The sequence below is a fragment of the Podarcis gaigeae genome (genome assembly GCF_964106915.1).
Source record: "Podarcis gaigeae genome assembly, chromosome: 1".
In the NCBI taxonomy this organism is placed as follows: Eukaryota; Metazoa; Chordata; class Lepidosauria; order Squamata; family Lacertidae; genus Podarcis; species Podarcis gaigeae.
The window spans coordinates 132,003,522-132,021,651 of record NC_139678.1 but is presented as its reverse complement, the minus strand read 5'-3'; the positions used below and the strand labels follow the sequence as shown (position 1 = coordinate 132,021,651).

Here is an 18,130-nt window from a genome sequence, read left to right as displayed (position 1 = left end):
TGTCAGAATTCTGAAATATTTTCACCCAACAGGATAACAGTATCAAACACTACCACCCTGATAATCTTTCCTTTCAAGGTAAAAATGCCAGCAAGTTTATAATAAAAATTATTCAGATAAAACCATTTTAACAGAACTTGCTAATTGTACAAAAATAGCAATGCCAAGTACATCACCATCAAAACATACATGAATAAATTAAGCATCATGGCACTCAATAGGAATCTGGCAATTAAATACAAAAGTGGTATTGACTTCTAAGCTTACTACCAGCATGGTTTCAATGTCACAAATTTGTGGAAAATATTTTGCCCTAATTCTGCAATATTTTTTTAAATAAATGTATTCACTGTTGAAATAAATGAATGTTAAACTTGGAACAAATATATAGCTCTTGCATTTTTTTCTAACTGCCTTATGAACAAGTCACAAAAATATGAAATATCCATTAATGTTTTAGAATAGAAATCATTAGAGTTCTCAAAAAATGGGCAATTCCTTCCAAAATCCTTTATAAAAGGAATTTTTGGTTTTGTATAGACACTTAAAAAATAAGCAACATGTTACAGAAAATTTATGAGTACTGTATATGAACAATGCCAAGCTATAAAGGGGCAATAACCTACAAATTAGAGCAAACCATTGTCATTAAACTATTGAGTCTCTTTAAAACTAAAAGGAAGAGAAACTTTCAGAAAGAGACACACAAAGATTTTGATCCTATATTATTATTATTATTATTTATTTATTACTATTATTATTATATTTTAAAGCTATTACATCTAACAGCAGCCTAGTAAATGCATGTCTGCAGTGTGAGCAGTTTTGATAAACAGCCTCTGCGGGCCACACAACGGGGATAATGTATCCTTAAGTACTGCCAATGAGCTGCCATTCTGCACAGCCAATTACTTCTGTGCGTCTGTCACTCAAAGGAAAAATGACTGAACCCATTAGATCAAACCTTTGTCACTGTTCCTAATGCACTCTTAGGCCTCATTAATCTGAGGGAGCAGCAACACAGCCGCCGGTGCCTCATTGCCTCCCCCACAACAGGACCACGTGAAGCCTCTCATCTCTCCCCCAAGTGCACCACGTTAATCAAGCTCTCCTTATTACCCCAGTCCCTGTCACGGCGGAGAGCGCTCTCTCTCTTAAATGCTCTCATTATAGCCCATCTTTAGAGCTGGCTGAGTGGAAAAAAAGAGAGAGAGAGAAACAGAAGAGGAAAAAGCAAGTCCGATCACATTAATATTCATGACAATAATTAGTATTCTAGGTCACTGAATATTCATGCTATTAGTTTGGATTTTTATGGGTTTGCTGGATGTCCTGATTGCTGGAGTGTGGAGGAAAACAGCATGGTGGGGACTTTAGATGTCAATGGCAGTTCAATACTGAGAATAGGTATGCGAATTCTCCCCTCCTTTTGGGGGCTAAATCAGCTCTTTCAACTCTCCTGATGGCTTTAGTATTTGAAAAATCACTAGAGGGAAGGGGGTGTGTGAATGAAAATGCTTGGTTTTCTTGAAAAGGTTTTAACATTCAAACGGTTGCTATTGCAAAATATAACCACCAGAGCCCAACATAATAACTTCAGTAGAACAGGATGAATCACTAATCTTAGCTACAAGGCACACCAAGACATGAGACACACAAACCAGACGATCATGAACAAAAGTGAGCAGGCTAGGGTGGGAGTGTATTACTGGCCCCTACATTTGGCTACCCAAATGATCAGGACACTTCACTGACGACTGCTCTGGGGTCATACCATTCAGCCCTAGACACGCAAGTAACTTCAAACACACATAGTACTTACTACACCATTCCAAATCTTAGCACACTTAGGTTATAATTTAATTTCAGTGTTAATGTTTTAACATTTGTGTTTTAAACAGCCTTGACTTTAAAAATGCTGCCTTCTGTGACCGCCTCTCCTTATTCAGTCAAATTATAACCCCATGAATAATAAAAAGAAATCAAGACATTAACTGCATATTTTTTCTATGGCCTTCAACAGGGACAAGGAAAGTGAAAGCAACACTCAGAACAGGGACTGTGTTTGCAACTGTCAGTAGAAGTTTACTACACAAGTAACATACATTTATAGCATTTTTACCCCACTCTTCAGCCAAATGCTTACATAAAATCAGTTAAAACCAGACAGTCTCTGCTTGCAGGTTTACAATCTAAAAAACATGACACATAGGGGGAAAGGGGCAGTGCAAAAAGAGGAAAAAAACTCCAGTTTTAAGACTTTGTGTCTGAGAACAGGAGTTCTTCTAATGACCAGCTGGTGCCTGGTGGAGCTGGTCTTTCAGCAGAGCCGACTGAATGAGTCCTGCTTCTCATCTCTCCTATTGAGGCAGCCTAATGGAAAATATTTCAATGGAATAAAGTTTTAGTGGTAAACTGCAGCTGCATGCCTGCTCCAAACTTCCTGGGCTTTAGTTGTTGGCTACCTGGAAAACCCCATCTATGCTTTCTTGCACTGTGCAAAACACAGCACTAGAAGAATTCAAGAAGCCCTCAAAAACATGGTGACAGCTAGAACACACATTGTGGAATATAATAACATGGCAATCATTCCCCCTTCCTTTGAAGGAGATGTAGGAAATGTCTTCCAGTAGCCCCCACCCTAAGCAGTCAATCCCAGCGCCCTTTTGCTGATCTTTCATGCTGTACAGAATCCTTCAAGATCAAGCCTCCACAAATCATCTTGCCAGCTTGCTGCAGCAAGGAGGATATCTTTTTAACACAATATGACACAAACTCACTTCCTTCTCCTGTAGAGGTATCTCTGCACTGTGGAGAAAGTAGCCAGGATAATGTGAAAAGGACTGTTTCGTCAGGTCCCGTAAGAGGAGGAAGGAGGGATTCTGGGAGCAACAGGCAAAGTAGAATCCTGAGTTGGAGAGGAGGCGGCTGGGGCTGAGTGTCTTCAAATACCTTCCACAATCAAAGGAAGTAGTTGCTTTAGCATGGAGGATACTTCCTTATATGAATTCTCCCCTTTCCTAAATTCTCTGGTGGCCTTAGGGCAGGGTTGACCACTAATTAAAGTTGGTTCTCAAGTCAAGCAAAGCACTGTGGATCCACTGTTCAAGACTCTCATTTTCCAGGACACAAAGCAGTTGGCAGGAACAGCAGGAGAAACTAATCCAGGACAGATCTTTTCCCTCTGCCTGTTCCCATTTACAGAATGTAAAAATTCCACATTTTTAAGAAGGTTAGTCTCACTTAAATTGTTCTTTTTTTTAAAAAAAAGAAATGTCTGAAGGCAGACCATTACAGCTTAATCTGATTCTCAGCACTTTACCATAAAATAAGCCTACTAATGGCCACCGCATAGCTTCCTTGATGATCAAGATTAATAAGATATGAAATTCTCATTTATGAGGCTCAAACTTCATATTTTTGCAACATGTCCAAATTGTCACACATAGTTAACAGATAATAATGGTTAGAAGTATTAATGATTGCTAATAACAGCTGTACCATTAACACATACAGGATATTCCAGTGGTGTTAAATATAATTAATACATAATAAAGTGGAGATTTCTGCAAATCATAAAACAACCATAATACAGCACAGCATACCATTTTTAAGACATGAAACAACACATGGTCTTTTTAGGGGAAGTGCTCTGGGGTCACCAAGAGTCCGACACGACTAAACGACTAAACAACAACAACATATCAAAATGATTCTGCAATAAGCTTTCTCTACTTGGCCAGTCAAAAAATGATCAGCTGCATTTGGCTAAATATTTCAATAAGAACTGAAGCCAGAAAAGCAGCTCTAACCATAGCCAATACATGGCATCCAGAAGTACTCCCAACGCTAAACCTGATTTTTTCAAGGCAAGTTCAAACAGATCCAAAATAGGAAGAACTCTTGTCACTGGATGCAGCCAATTTGTTGGCCTCCATCCAGTTTATTAAGAACATAAGACGAGCATCTACTGGGTCTGGACAAGGCCCTTCTAGCCCAGCATCTTGTTCACCTAGTGGCCAACTAGACGCCTATGGGAGACTCACACGCAGGATTCGAGCACAAGAGTAGCCCTCTCCCCTTGTCCAATCCTCATCTAGATTGGTGGCTATGACTAAGGGAGTGAGTTGCACAGTTTAATTACGTGCTGCATGAAGTAATTTATTTGATCTGTCCTGAATCTTCCAACCTTCAACTTCACTGAATGTCCACAAATTCTAATGTTTTGAGAGGAGGAGAAAACGTCTTTATACACTTTCTCCATACCAGGTATAATTACTCACTTTTTCTTTAAACTTTAAATTTAGAATTTCCAAATGTTGCAACCTTTCTTCACAGAGGAGTTGTTCCATTCCCTTGATAATTTTGGTCACCATTTTCTGAATGTTTCCCAACTCTCTCTTTTTAGAAGAGACAACCAGAGCTATACACAGTGTTCCAGATGTGGGCACACTATAGATCTGTATAGCAGCACTATGCTGTATTATCAATTCCTTTCCTAATGATCCCTTGCATGTAATTTGACCTTTTCACAGCGCCACACACAGGGTTGACATCAGCATTTAGTTATCTACAGCAACCCCAAGGCCTCATTCCTGGTCTGTCATCCCCAGATCACAACCCATGAGCACACCTGTGAAATTAAGATTTTTTTGCCCCAACATATATCGCTTTTTTTTTTTTTTAAAAAAATGATTTTTATTAACCGACCAATCAAATCAGATCATATCATATCACATAAATTCCAAATTACAAAGCCAAATTTTACATTTTTGTTGGGGGGACCCATATTTCAAGTTCTGAAGGGGGATTCCGATCAGCTTCTTGCTGCTGCATTAATAACATGCATCACTTCACACTTGTTTACAATGAATTGCATTTGCCATTTTACCACCCATTCACTCAGTTTGGAAAGGAGCTCTTCACAATCTCCTTTTGTTTTAATGGCCCTGAACAATTTGGTATCATCAGCAAACTAGGCCACCTCACTGCTCACCCCTAACTCTAGATTGTTAAAAAGCACAGGTCCGGATACAATCCTTGGGAGATTCCACTTGCCACGCCTCTCCATTTGGAGAACTGTCCATTTATTCAGACTCTCTGCTTCTTGCTATTTAACCAATACCTGGCCCATAAGTTCTCTCCTCTTATTCACTGACTGCTAAGCTTACTTAGGAGTCTTTGGTGAGATACTTTGTCAAAAGCTTTTTGGAAGTCCAAGCATACTATGTGAAATGGATCACCTATGCTTGTTGACACTCTCAAAGAACTCTTAATATGTTCATGAGTCAGGACTCGACCTTGCAAAAGCCACGTTGGCTCTGCTTCAGTAAGATAACTTCTATATGCTTGGTTGCTTTATATTTAACAATACTTTCCACCAATTTTCCAAGGACAGATGTTAAACTAGCTGGCTTGGAATTTCCAGGACCTCCCTTGGACCCCTTTTGAAAAACTGGTGTTACATTGACTACTTTCCAGTCCTCAGGTATGGAGACTGATGTGATGAACAAGCTACAGTGCAGCTTTTGAACTGATGGGGGCGGGGAGTCGACAGGAGCTGAGGAGGTTCCAATTCAGATCAGAATGCCCTTTTTAAAACTAAAAGGGCAGTATTTGTGTTATGTATAATAATAACAACATATACTTTTTATGCCTTCTTTAAAATATGAAGGTTTTAGTTTAATTTCCTGTGGTCCCCAAGCTTCCCTGCTAAGGTAGAGCATTAGTTTTTCTCTAAATTTCCTACCTCTAGAAGTTAGTTCCTGAGTTGCAAATTCTTACATCATTTGGATCTTACAGAATTTAGATCCTAGAAGAGTGACCTTACTGTGCCCTTGACTTGTGCTGTTTTGATTAAATAATTAAATAAATGGGTGCTACTTACCTTCTCCTCCCAAGTCAGCTTAACTCACCTTGGTGCTTTTGTCATCTTGGGCTGAGATGCTTCATCAGCCGAGGTTCCCTCTAGCTCATAGAGCGAGCTTCCCTTGCTAGCTGGCTCTAAATTTATATTCCTGGCTGGTTCCTCCTGGCTACTGTAGTAGCCAATGAGGTCAGGAGGTGTGGCTCAAATTCAGTTAGCCCCCAGGGAATGGGGAGTGAACAATGAGTGTTGATTGAATGGGAGGTGGATAATGGCTGGTGAGTCAACTGCCTTGGAGTGTGGCCCTTCTTTCCTTTTGTCAAACATTAATTCATAATCTCTATGACCTCCCCAAGCTGTGATGGGAAGGAGAGTTGAGTAGCAGCAGTTTAATGATTATACCAAACTCCAAATTTCTAGACAACCTGTCCATGTGGTTGCATATAGATGTAAACAGCATGGAAGATAAAATGCAACACTGTGGGATATCATAAGACAAAGGCCACAGCATCAAGCATGAGTCTCCTGGCATTATCTGGCATTCCATTCAACTCCTGCCTATTTAGGGGATCCAGACAGATAACATGACTGGTGATATGTGTACCATTAAGATCCAGCAGAACCCACAGGGACGCAATTCCCTTTTCTATCAAAAGGCGGCACAGTAACACACTGCTGCCTCAAGGCCTGATTTTCATGATGGGTTACAGCTGAAACAAGAATAAGCTAATTTAAAATCAAAGAAGAAATGATTATTTGAAAAAAATAGTTCTTTTTCATATTCATGCTCAATGATCATGGATTCATCAGTAGCTATCAAGCAGGTTGTTGTTTCATTGTGTAGACTCAACATATCAATGTTCAAAATCGACACATTATAACTTGGATCTTAAATTTTCCCATGAATAAAATGTTCCAGCTTGGTTGATACTACAGTAATGTCAATTTTTATTTAAAAAAGCATTCTTGTCTTGAGAATGATAGTAGACACAAGGTAAACTGCAATCCAATGCTTCTTCCTCATTTGACCCACAAAGATTTAGTGTTCTTTCACATAGCAGCTGACCATACTATTCCACGGATTACATTGTCTGAAAGCATGCGGGACTGAAGGCTCCTTTGAGCTTTCAAGGGCCTGGTGAAACATTTCCAGGAAGCAGGCCCTTTTGCAAAAATGGAACCAATTCTATTGCTACTGTGCATTTGAACATTTAACATTCAAATCCTCTTCCTATCTGCAATTTAGCTGAGTTGACTAGCTCAATTGTGCCACAGAGGCCTCTGAAAAATTATATTGATTTTTATGTTGGCATGCCAATTATCCTTTGCAGAATTTTGAACTATGAGACTTGTTCTTGTAGATACAATTTGGGAACTCTGTCATTCATACAAGCCTATCAGTAGCTGGTATGAACTGTGTGAATTTCTGCTGTGGCAACTAATGAAAATTGCCCTGTCTCAACTCTAATGTGTGAAGCTGGGGTATTAAAAAGTAAATGTAAGATATTATGAAATATCTTTTGGACTGCCTCTGAAATATGAATTTCCACCAATCCTCATACTTCTAGTTCATAAAGTAGCTGTTTGTTATTGTGTATTTTAATAATATATTTTAATTTGTGGTTGTAAGCTGCTTCAAAGTCATTTTTACATATAAACAGCATATAAATATTAATTTATATAAGTAATAATAAAATAATAATTTAACATTAGTAATATACTTCTCCCATATATTCTGTTAGCATGCAAAAATCCTTAATGCAATAGATTTTACAAACATGGTCTTTGTTTCTTGAATTTAAAATAATAACTGGCTCTGTGGATATTAGTTAAATAACTGGCAACTACGAGAAGGGGCTATTGTTTATCATCTGCTATATATTCAGTTTTCATGGCAGAGCAGCACAGAGCAGCTGTAAAGAAATTAAAATGCAAAGCGAAAAATTAGTTTGTTTCAATTTTTAAAAAAATAATTTGGATCTTACAAAATGACTGGCTCTCTCTTCAAATCTGGGGTTATGTTATAACAGGTTTCACTTGTGAATGTAATGACAGAAGCTATCTAAGTATGGAAATCAGATTGATGAGCTGTATTTTCATTTTTCTCTCCTGTCTGGGCTCAGCTACTCTTCCTGCAGTGCAGTTCCAATGTTATACCTTTCTGGTACATAAGGTATTGAAAATATGTTCAGGGAGAGGGGTGGGGGAACCAGAGAGAGAGAGTTAACAAAACATTTGCTCCCAGTACATTTCCGAGCACAATTCAAATTGTTGGCACTGACCTTCAAAGCCCTAATGGCCTCAGCCCAGTATAACTGAAGGAGCGTCCCCACCCCCATCGTTCTGCCCGGACACTGAGGTCCAGGTCCAAGGGCCTCTCGCGGTTCCCTCACTGCAAGAAGTGAAGCTACAGGGAACCAGGCAGAGGGCCTTCTCAGTGGTGGTGCCCTGTGGAACACCTTCCCCCAGATGTCAAGGAAATAAACAACTATCTGAATTTTAGAAGATACCTAAAGGCAGCCCTGTTTAGGGAAAACAAAAAATTCCTTCCAGTAGCACCTTAAAGACCAACTAAGTTAGTTCTAGGTATGAGCTTTCGTGTGCATGCACACTTCTTCAGATACACTGAAACAGAAGTCACCAGACCCTTCTATATAGTGAGAAGGTGGGGAGGGGTATTGCTCAGAAGGGTGGTGGGAATAGGTGATTGGCAGATAGCCAAGTCTGGTGACTTCTGTTTCAGTGTATCTGAAGAAGTGTGCATGCACACGAAAGCTCATACCTAGAACTAACTGAGTTGGTCTTTAAGGTGCTACTGGAAGGAATTTTTTGTTTTAACTATGGCAGACCAACACGGCTACCTATCTGTAACTGTTTAGGGAAGTTTTCGATGTTTGATCGCTTTATATTATTATTATTATTATTATTATTATTATTATTATTATTATCATCATCATCTCCATCACCACCATCATTAATTGTGTTGGGAGCTGCCCAGAGTGGCTGGGGAAATTCAGCCAGATGGGCGGGATATAAATAATTATTATTATTATTAATATTATTATTATTATTATTATTATTATTATTATTATTATATTAATGAGAACAAACAGATTAGATTTTAGATTTCAATGTCATATAAGCAAAGTGGGAGCTAAGACAAATTTGTTCTTGCTCCAAACTACAAGGACTTGCATCTGGTAAATTTTAGAATGACTTGGATTAAAACATGAGCAACAACTTTAAGATGCTGCTAACTTACATTCACTTTCATTTCTCCCTATATTTTGGTAAACTACTCAAAACAGGTCATCAAACTGCCTTCTTGCAATTCCCACCCCATGTCATATGAAAAAGCAAATTGTTATCCCCCCATTGATAAAGATGGATTCATTACAGTGCCTTTTGAAAATAGGCCAACTGGAGAAACCCCTGAGAAACTTGGAACCAATTTTCACTAATTCCACCTACAAAATTTGGGTCCACCTTTTCCCTTCACGTGTTCTCGTAGCTCAGAAATGGGGAACGTGTGGCTCTTCAGAAGTTGCCGGACTTTAACCCCCAACCTTCCTGATCATTGGCCATGACAGTTGTAATCCCAACAATATATGGAGGGTCACAGGTGTTGCCCCCTGGAACACAGGTGTAACCCCTGTATTATGTTAAAAAGTTTGTTTAAAAGACTCTTTTAAGCACTTATTCTTTTAAAGAAAAAAGCTGCTTCATATGATGCACTCTATATTAATTCTTGCATATAGAGCACACATTTTACAGGCAAAATCCAGACCAGCAGGGACCCAATCCTTTCCCATTCTTGCATCACATGCCCATGACCTTTCAAACTACAATTTCTGCATGTGGGCACCATTCCCCAAACACTCTGTGCCTGCATTTGGTACTCAGAAAAACCAGTCCCTGCTTACAAATTTTAACATATGATGAATCATAGAATCATAGAGTTGGAAGAGACCACAAGGGCCATCGAGTCCAACCCCCTGCCAAGCAGGAAACACCATCAGAGCACTCCTGACATATGGTTGTCAAGCCTCTGCTTAAAGACCTCCAAAGAAGGAGACTCCACCACACTCCTTGGCAGCAAATTCCACTGTCGAACAACTGGCCACCACAGTATTTTGTTTTGAAGCACACTAGTTTTGACGTTAGAAATTATAAGAATCCACCCGCCCCCCCCTCACATAGTGAACTATGTGAGTAGAAAAGCAAGATAAAACATTTGTTTGGGATTCAAAATATTGTTGGTTTGTGGGAAGTGACTCAAGTGGCAGCTTCAGACCTCAAGTGGTTGTTTATTATCTGTGGTCCTAATGTTCCTGCTGTATTGTCTGACATTGAGTGATGGTACTAGGATGTGATGGTGGTAGGAAGATAGCAGGTATAGTTGGAGTGGAGGAGCTGACTGTTATCTGGGGTGGAGACCCATATGTTTGGTCACTGTCCTGTTTCAGCACTCCCACTCCTCTGGAAGCTACTGCTACCTTATCATTTGAGCTGTCTAGTTTGAAGGTGCTGTCACTGAATGCCAGGTTAGCCTGTATCAAGCTCATGCTTGTCTATGACTTGACTGTGGATGAAAGGCTTGCCTTACTGCGACTTGGATAGGTGAGCTAGGTTAAGGTTACCAGATTTTTTTCAATGAATCTGGGGACACTTTTCAACTTCAATGGATTTTGTATGGGCACTGATTTGTAAATCTGGGGACTGTCCCCGGGAAATGGGGACGTCTGGTAACCTTAATGCTAGGTGGCCCTGACCTAACTCAATTGTGCCCATCTGGGTTCTCGATTCAGCACCAGACTAGACCAAGGGGCTGAGGGCAGCAAGTGCTATTGTTCATACAAGCGCCACCTCAACAGAAAACCACTTGATCTTGGAATGGATTTAGAAGGTCTACACCTGGTATTGGACCAGAGACAGACTGGGGATGCTGCTGGTCTATCAACCACCCTCATGCCTTCCAGCATCTCTAACCAAGCTGGTTTCTGGCATGGTGTTGGAGAACCCCTGTTGCTGGGCCGGCTTGACACTTCATGGCCTCCATGAAAACCATTAGGCAGTCTCAAACAGTCTTTAGCCCAACACACTGGGCAGGGGATAAAAGAAGTACATGCTGCTGCCAACGCAAGTAGGCTGGTGCAGTCTTAAGATATCAGCTTCCAACACAAAACACTGAAACAGGTATCAGATGTTCCAAACACGTCATAGAAGTAAAGACCCACTGACCTTATGGTAAATGTGAGGGAAACACATATCTTATGTAACCTGTGTTTTAACACTCACAAGCTGAAATTTTATCTGGTAGCCACTCTTGTCCTGATTATTTGCTCTATCAGTCCCCCGATCATTGCATCATAAAATCAAGACTTAGATAGCTGACATGTTTTTTGTCCCGAGACAGCACTGTTGCCTGCCACTGGTGGATGTGGCCACCCCACACTCTTACACTATGCACAACACCTACTCTCACATGCAGGCAGACACACACATGCTAACATGCAGAGAGATCCCAATGCAGAGCCATGGGGAAGTATTTTGTTCCCTCTTGATCATTTCAAAAGTGGAGAGGGCACAGGTTTCTTTCCCTGCCACAGACTCCACCTCCTCTAGCAAAATGGGTCTTGGGGGTTGAAAAAGTTGCTTGTAGGGTCAGAAATGTTGCCTGGGGTACAGAAGTTGCTAACTACCAACTCCTTAGCAGTTCTGCATTCTGCACACCAGTGAGAATACCTTGGGAGGCACACCGAAACAATGCCTGGAATGTACAACTTCAGATGGCAGTTGGGGGTCACACAATAGAGTGATCCTCCATACAAAAAAACCAGCAACAATTAAATCATAGAACTGCAATGGACTGTAGTCGTGTTGCTTTAAAACTTACCTGAATTTGGTGAGATCTGTAAACTGCTTATGTCTTTAGACAAGCCATTTGTTTTCGGAGTGGAGATGGGTACACATGCTGATGTAGCTCGAGGTGGCCTCTTCCCTGGGACTTTAACTGTGGTCCTCAGAAGATCAATTTCTTTTCCATGAACATTCTGCATATAATCCTGCATGAAAGGAACACGAAGGTATGTATTTTAATGTGGGAGAGAGGATGGATGTGATTTTGAGATGGTAGGATCCAAAGTCCTTACATGACTAGTTCCATATGCCCAACAGGGCTTTGGGTGTTGATTTATTAAAACAGCAGTGCACTGTTCTATATGCAAAACTACTGTTGAACTTCAGAGAACTTCTGAAAGCAGACTATACATAGCATAGGAGACGCTAGGCTGTTAAACAGGAAGGTATATAATTCCCACTGGGAATGCTCAAACCCATGGGTACATGTAAAACAGCTCTATGGAGCCTATATATGAAAGACTGCAAAAAAAGTAATATTTTTGTTATACATAACGCACATGGACATGCAAAAGCATAGACAGAGAGTGGGAAACTGTATTAGCTTATTCTACAGAACAGTTTTCAGATGCCTGCCTAAAATGAGTATTTTAAACTATCTACCCCATGGTATAACAGCTTTGATTGATGATACAGACCTTATTTATTTTAAAAAACTTGTATTTTTTAAAGACGAATTAAAGTGACTTATGACAATAAAATGCAGATGAATGTGAAAAAGCTCCATCAATGTAGGAGTCATGCAGAACACAATTAACAGACCTAATTTTCAACAGGCATAAAGGCATAAAAGGCACCAATGAAAGAATTAGCCCAGAATTAGATGGTACGAGGCAAAGCCACTCCAATGAGGTACAAAGTAGGGGAATTCACTCTTATGCATCTTATGCTTTTCACTTAATTCCAAAATCTAACTGCAAAGAAAGGAAAAATGGATGAAAAAAAAGCCGGGTAAATAGTGTAGCCGTATGATTGTTTTTAAAGGTTATTACTGAGGGAGAGGAATGAAAGACATTGACAGTTCAGAAGCTAGTCTTGACAAATCGCATACAGTATGATTGCAAAAAGCGTACATTACCTTTTGAAGTCAATACTAGTCCCCACTTTCATATTTCTATAACATACATGTTAAGTGTCCATGGCTCAACTTGAGACAAGAACAATAATTTAAAATCTTAATTAAACCTTGATTGTATATTCCATGTAAATGAAATAAAATGTTTTCAAAATGTATCCTAAACTTTTAGACCAGGGATAGCTAACTTTATTATTATCTCCCAACATATCATGACATTGAGCTCAATGGAGCAGTTTTAAACCCAGTGTTTTTACCCACTGCAGATTCTACAAAATACAAAAAATAAAATAAAAATTGTTTGTGGGGCTGGTTCCAGTAGTTCTCTGTTCATTTTATTAGTCTCATGTTATGAATCCCTCACCTTTTCCAGGTACAATATAGTATGGCTTCTAGTATATAAGCCACAAATACATTTTAGGCGGTGGCAGCAGAGGGGAGTGTTTCAGGGGGAGATGTCAATACTGTTTTTCAATGAAACTATGACGCTAACATCACTGTACGAAATGTCATCTTAAACTATTCCTTAATGTTTCAACACTGTGTAATGCAACAGTCCCTTTCACTGTATATAAAGTACATAACAGTAATTGTTTCACAGACTAGGAAACTGGCAAAGCACTGTTTCCTTCCAGCAAGATCTCAACACTTTTCCATTGCAAATTTTGCTGCCCTGGAGAAATAAAAGGTTACAAAAAAGCATAGCCACTTCAGAATAGTGATTTATTGTATGATCACATTAGAAAAAGATGAAGATGACCCTGTCATCTGGAATATGCTGTGTTAAAGAGAAGATAGCAAGCTTGATTTTGATATGCAAATATTACAAAGAAAACTCCCCTAGACGTTAGTTGTAGAAAATGCTGATCGCAGAAAAAAAAAAGATGGGGGGACAGGAGGGGGAAAGAACCTTTAACAAGACGCGAGGGTAATTCAAAGCCAAGTACTTTTAAACAGCACTTAACAAGTCCCCAGAGCCCACTCCATAGTGGCCCACCCCAGAAGTGCTATCTTCTGCCCCTCAACAGCTTGAAAAAGTAGTAATTGCAAATCCATTTACATTTTGCCTCTCAAGTTTTCCACGTTCATAATTCAGCAGCATACAAAAAGCACCGGAGCCAGGAGGGTCTCCTCCCGAAAGGTGTTCATATCAAGGTAACTGAGCATCTGAATGCCCTGCACCCCATGGCTCTTGCACCTCTGCCATCGCTTGTTTTTTACATTCCACTCCTAATTATGTTGCATCTATTGCCATACACTTAATTAGCTGCATTAATGTGATTTCTTTTCACATAGTCAAGCAATTAAGAGCTATGATTGAGTTTCATTCAATTAGCCTCAACAAACATGCTAATTGATGTCCCAGATGCAAATGAGGTGCAATGAGAGAAACCTGCTAGCAATTGAGTGCCATGTCAGAGACCCACAGCTCTCAGCTTGCTGACAGAAGCACAGCTTAACACGGGTACCACCTTCTGTGGAGCTGTTTTCAAGGGGATTTGGGCAGTCAGTTTGTGTGGGGAAGGTCGTGGCATATTCCATTAGGACTTCAGTACACCAAACGGATTCCTACAGAAATAATAATAATATGCAACAACACATCCAATCTGTTCGGAATATCTGCACAGCAATTGCTGTAAAGCAGCATAGTGCATCAAAAATACACTTTACTTCTGCTACCTAGATGCAAGCATTTCTGTTAAACTGAGATCTGCACACAATCTCTTGTGCTAGTAAAATACAACATACGTAATTGCCTACAGTTATCATTAACTGGCAACTTCATCTTAGTCAGCTGTGGGCAATGTGGTAGTTGAAGTTAAACTCAAAACACATTAATCAATCAATAAATTCCTACAATACACCCACCATATTGATAGCCATTGCTTTACTTTCTGAGGATACCCTTGGCATTTGTGCAAACAGAGCAGTGCTGATGTGATAATTTGACTACACTAGTGCTCACCACACAGAAGGCTGTACAACATGTTGTAAAGGTGGTGTCTCCCCTTCACATTAACACCCCGGCACAGTCGGCTTGATATTTACATTTTTTATTACATATGTGCAAGAAACATCTACAGTTCAGGATGAGTTACAGATAGGTAGCCATGTTGGTCTGCCATAGTCAAAACAAAAAAAATTCCTTCCAGTAGCACCTTAAAGACCAACTAAGTCAGTTCTTGGTATGAGCTTTCGTGTGCATGCACACTTCTTCAGATATCAGGTATCTGAAGAAGTGTGCATGCACACGAAAGCTCATACCAAGAACTGACTTAGTTGGTCTTTAAGGTGCTACTGGAAGGAATTTGTTTTGTTTTGTTCAGGATGAGGCATCAGAATCCGTTGAGTCAGATTCGGGGAGTGGCTTCCTTTGATTCTCCCGCCAACAAAGGAGGCAGGGAAATAGCACGAGACGTTTTTGACCCTTATGTTTCATTTCCCTCCTTCAAATCTGTGCTGATTTGAAAGCCCCCTTCCTTCCAGATTCTGAGCTCCCTTCCCGGGCCTCTGGGCAGTGAAGGGCTCTGCAACATCCCTGAGCCTTTCCTCCTCGTGGCTACTCTCTGCCTGCTCTTCTGCTTCCTCTGTCTCTGGGCGGCTGAAGGGCTCCATAGCATCCCTGAGCCCCTGCTCCGCCTCTTCTGTCACTTCCTCCTCTGAATTCTCCCTGACACATGTGTTGAAATAGACTTTTGCTTATAAATGACTAAGAGGAAGTTACCAAATATTTTGCAATTTTAAAATAAAAAGTAACTGCGCAAACCAAGTTAGGGACTATTGTCAGAGATTACAACTATCTTCAATTTTTGCTGAACCTTCTTTTTATAATAATTAAAATTATCCCATCCCACTTCTATTGGGGCATTTTGAAGAGGAGTGTGGCTAGGAGACCCTTTATTAGCTTCATAAGAAAATAAGAAGAGTCTGGATCAGGCTAATGGCCCTTCTAGCCCTATTTCCTGTTCTGACAGAGAACAACCAGATGCCCATGGGAAGCCTGAATGCAGGACTCACCCCACTTGTATTTCCCAGCAACTGAGAGTGGAGGTGGAGCAGCCATTAATAGCCCTTTCCTCCATGAATCTTATTTTGAAGGCATCTAAGTCTGTGGCCATCAACACCTCTTTATGGGCTGTGTGAAGTCCTTTTTTGGTCTGCTGTAAAACTTCCAACATCCAGTTTCATGTCCACAAGTTCTAGCGTTGAGATAGAAAGAAAAGCTTTTTGCATACCATGCAAAAAAGTCACTCCTCTAAATCACCTTTTCTCTTAAAATAAAAAGTCCTAAACTCACGTAGATGAGTTGCACTATCCTCTTACTAGTGAAACTCTACAATTATATGGTTCTATGAGTCCATCATGTAGGCTTCCTGAGTCATGTTAGGTGAAATCGGAAACAGATCCATTATGGGGTAAGATTGTCTCTCTTTATCAGTTGCGTGCCATTAACAGACATTTGGAGCTGCAAAGTCTGCAATCCTGTCTTGGCTGTGCTGCTGTTTGCAAGGGAGTGTGTGTTCCCTCCAGGGTGAGTGAGACCCCAGCTGACAAATGTATCAATATAACACCATAACCATATAAAAGACCCCCTTCCCTTTGTTTATGGGATTCAAAGGCATAACATGAAGCACTCTGCAGCAAATGGGAAGCCACACTAATTTTAAAGCCATGGACTACACTGAAGCTAGTTGCACCTGAAAAAGATCATACATATGTTATTTTCTACTGCATTGTTAGTGTTGTGAGCCATTTTTATCTCAACATTGTTTTTGGAAAAGAAGCATGCAGATGATAAATTAAGATCGTTTCAGAAGGCTGCGTGATTAGAACTAGGGGTGTAGGAATTCCTGAATCTCAACCCCCCCCCCCCCCAGATTGCCCCACTAGGAAAAGGGTAGCTGCCTTCAGAATCATTGTATTTCAAAATAATCCAAATGTTTGACATCTAGAGCTTCTGCTTTAGTTTTGGACATATCAAAAGCAAAATACCCACCACTCACATTACTACACATTATATTGTTTCTCGCTAAACAGCAGTAAATAAGGCGGCTGCCATGCACTTTTATCAGATTATCCACACACTCTCTTGTTAAGCATTATTTATGGGCTGTGTGAAGCCAGGAAACATAGGAAGGGTGACATTGGCCAGGGTTAATTTCATGGCATAGCTGTCAACTTGCAGATTTGAAAATAAGGGACCAGCAGCCTTGAAAATAAGGGACCAGCAGCCTCATCTGTTCCAGGCACTCCAGTCTTCCTGTCCTCCTGCAGTCTGGTCAAACTCATGCTGGTAGCTTCAAGAACACTGTCCAACCAACTTTGTAACCAGAGGTTCAACTGAATAGAATCTGAATCACATGCACCACAAGGCCTATGAAGCCTCAACTTAAGATGGCTCCCCGGCTTGGCTTTGCACTGCAAAGTTTGCAGCAGCACGTGCAACAAAATGACGTCCAGCATTCAAAACCCCCCTCAGCCTGCATTAACTAGCCACACACAAGGCATGCAAGCTCCACCCCCCCAGTCGTTCTTAGACTTCTTATTGGGTGAGCAACACAGCCAAGCAACACAGTTGGAGCCTCCCTCCTCCCTGGCCGGCAGGGAGGGAGGGAGAGGAGCTACTTCCTTTGAAATTTAAGGGACATTTAAGGGACATCTATCAATAAGGGACAGCAGCAGGACATGGTGCTGGAATAAGGGACTGTCCCTTCAAATAAGGACACTTGACAGCTATGTTTCATGGGCAAAAGAAAGACTGTAGCTCAGGGGCGGAGTACCGTATTTTTCGTCCCATAGGACGCACCGGCCCATAGGACGCACCTAGTTTTTTGAGGGGAAATAAAGGGAATTTTTTCCCCTTTATTTCCCCCCCAAAACCAGGTCGGGGAACAGCGGGATGGTGGCGCTGCCCCTCCCCGCTGTCCCCCAAGCTTGTGGGGCTGCCCGATGTCTGCCCGAAGCGCAGGGCGCTCTGCTTCCGACCCCTCTCACTCTCCAAGCTTCAGCGAAAGCCTGTATTCGCCCCATAGGACGCACACAGATTTCCCCTTCATTTTTGGAGGGGGGAAAGTGTGTCCTATAGGGTTAGGGTTAATTCTTGGAATCTCCAGGTTGGGCAAGAGGAGCCTCCTGGCTGGAATCCTGGAGAGCTCTGCCAGTCATTGTAGGCAGTACTGGGCTAGACGGGTCAATGGTCTGATTCTGTATCAAGGCCTATGGTCCCAATGATCCATGTTTAACCAGAATCAGAAGGGAAAGGAAAGGGA

The 18,130-nt window shown here is 40.8% G+C and overlaps 1 protein-coding gene across 4 annotated transcripts in view; it reads right to left on the bottom strand.

Annotated features, from left to right (window-relative positions):
* The window catches only part of AGAP1 (ArfGAP with GTPase domain, ankyrin repeat and PH domain 1), a 316,238-nt gene that overhangs the window by 122,469 nt on the left and 175,639 nt on the right, over nt 1–18,130 (bottom strand). For all 4 annotated transcript variants that reach the window (XM_083706024.1, XM_083706025.1, XM_083706026.1 and 1 more), the window contains one exon: nt 11,763–11,931. In XM_083706024.1, coding sequence (XP_083562150.1) covers nt 11,763–11,931 — 169 coding nt within the window. The remainder of the gene's footprint in view (nt 1–11,762; nt 11,932–18,130) is intronic.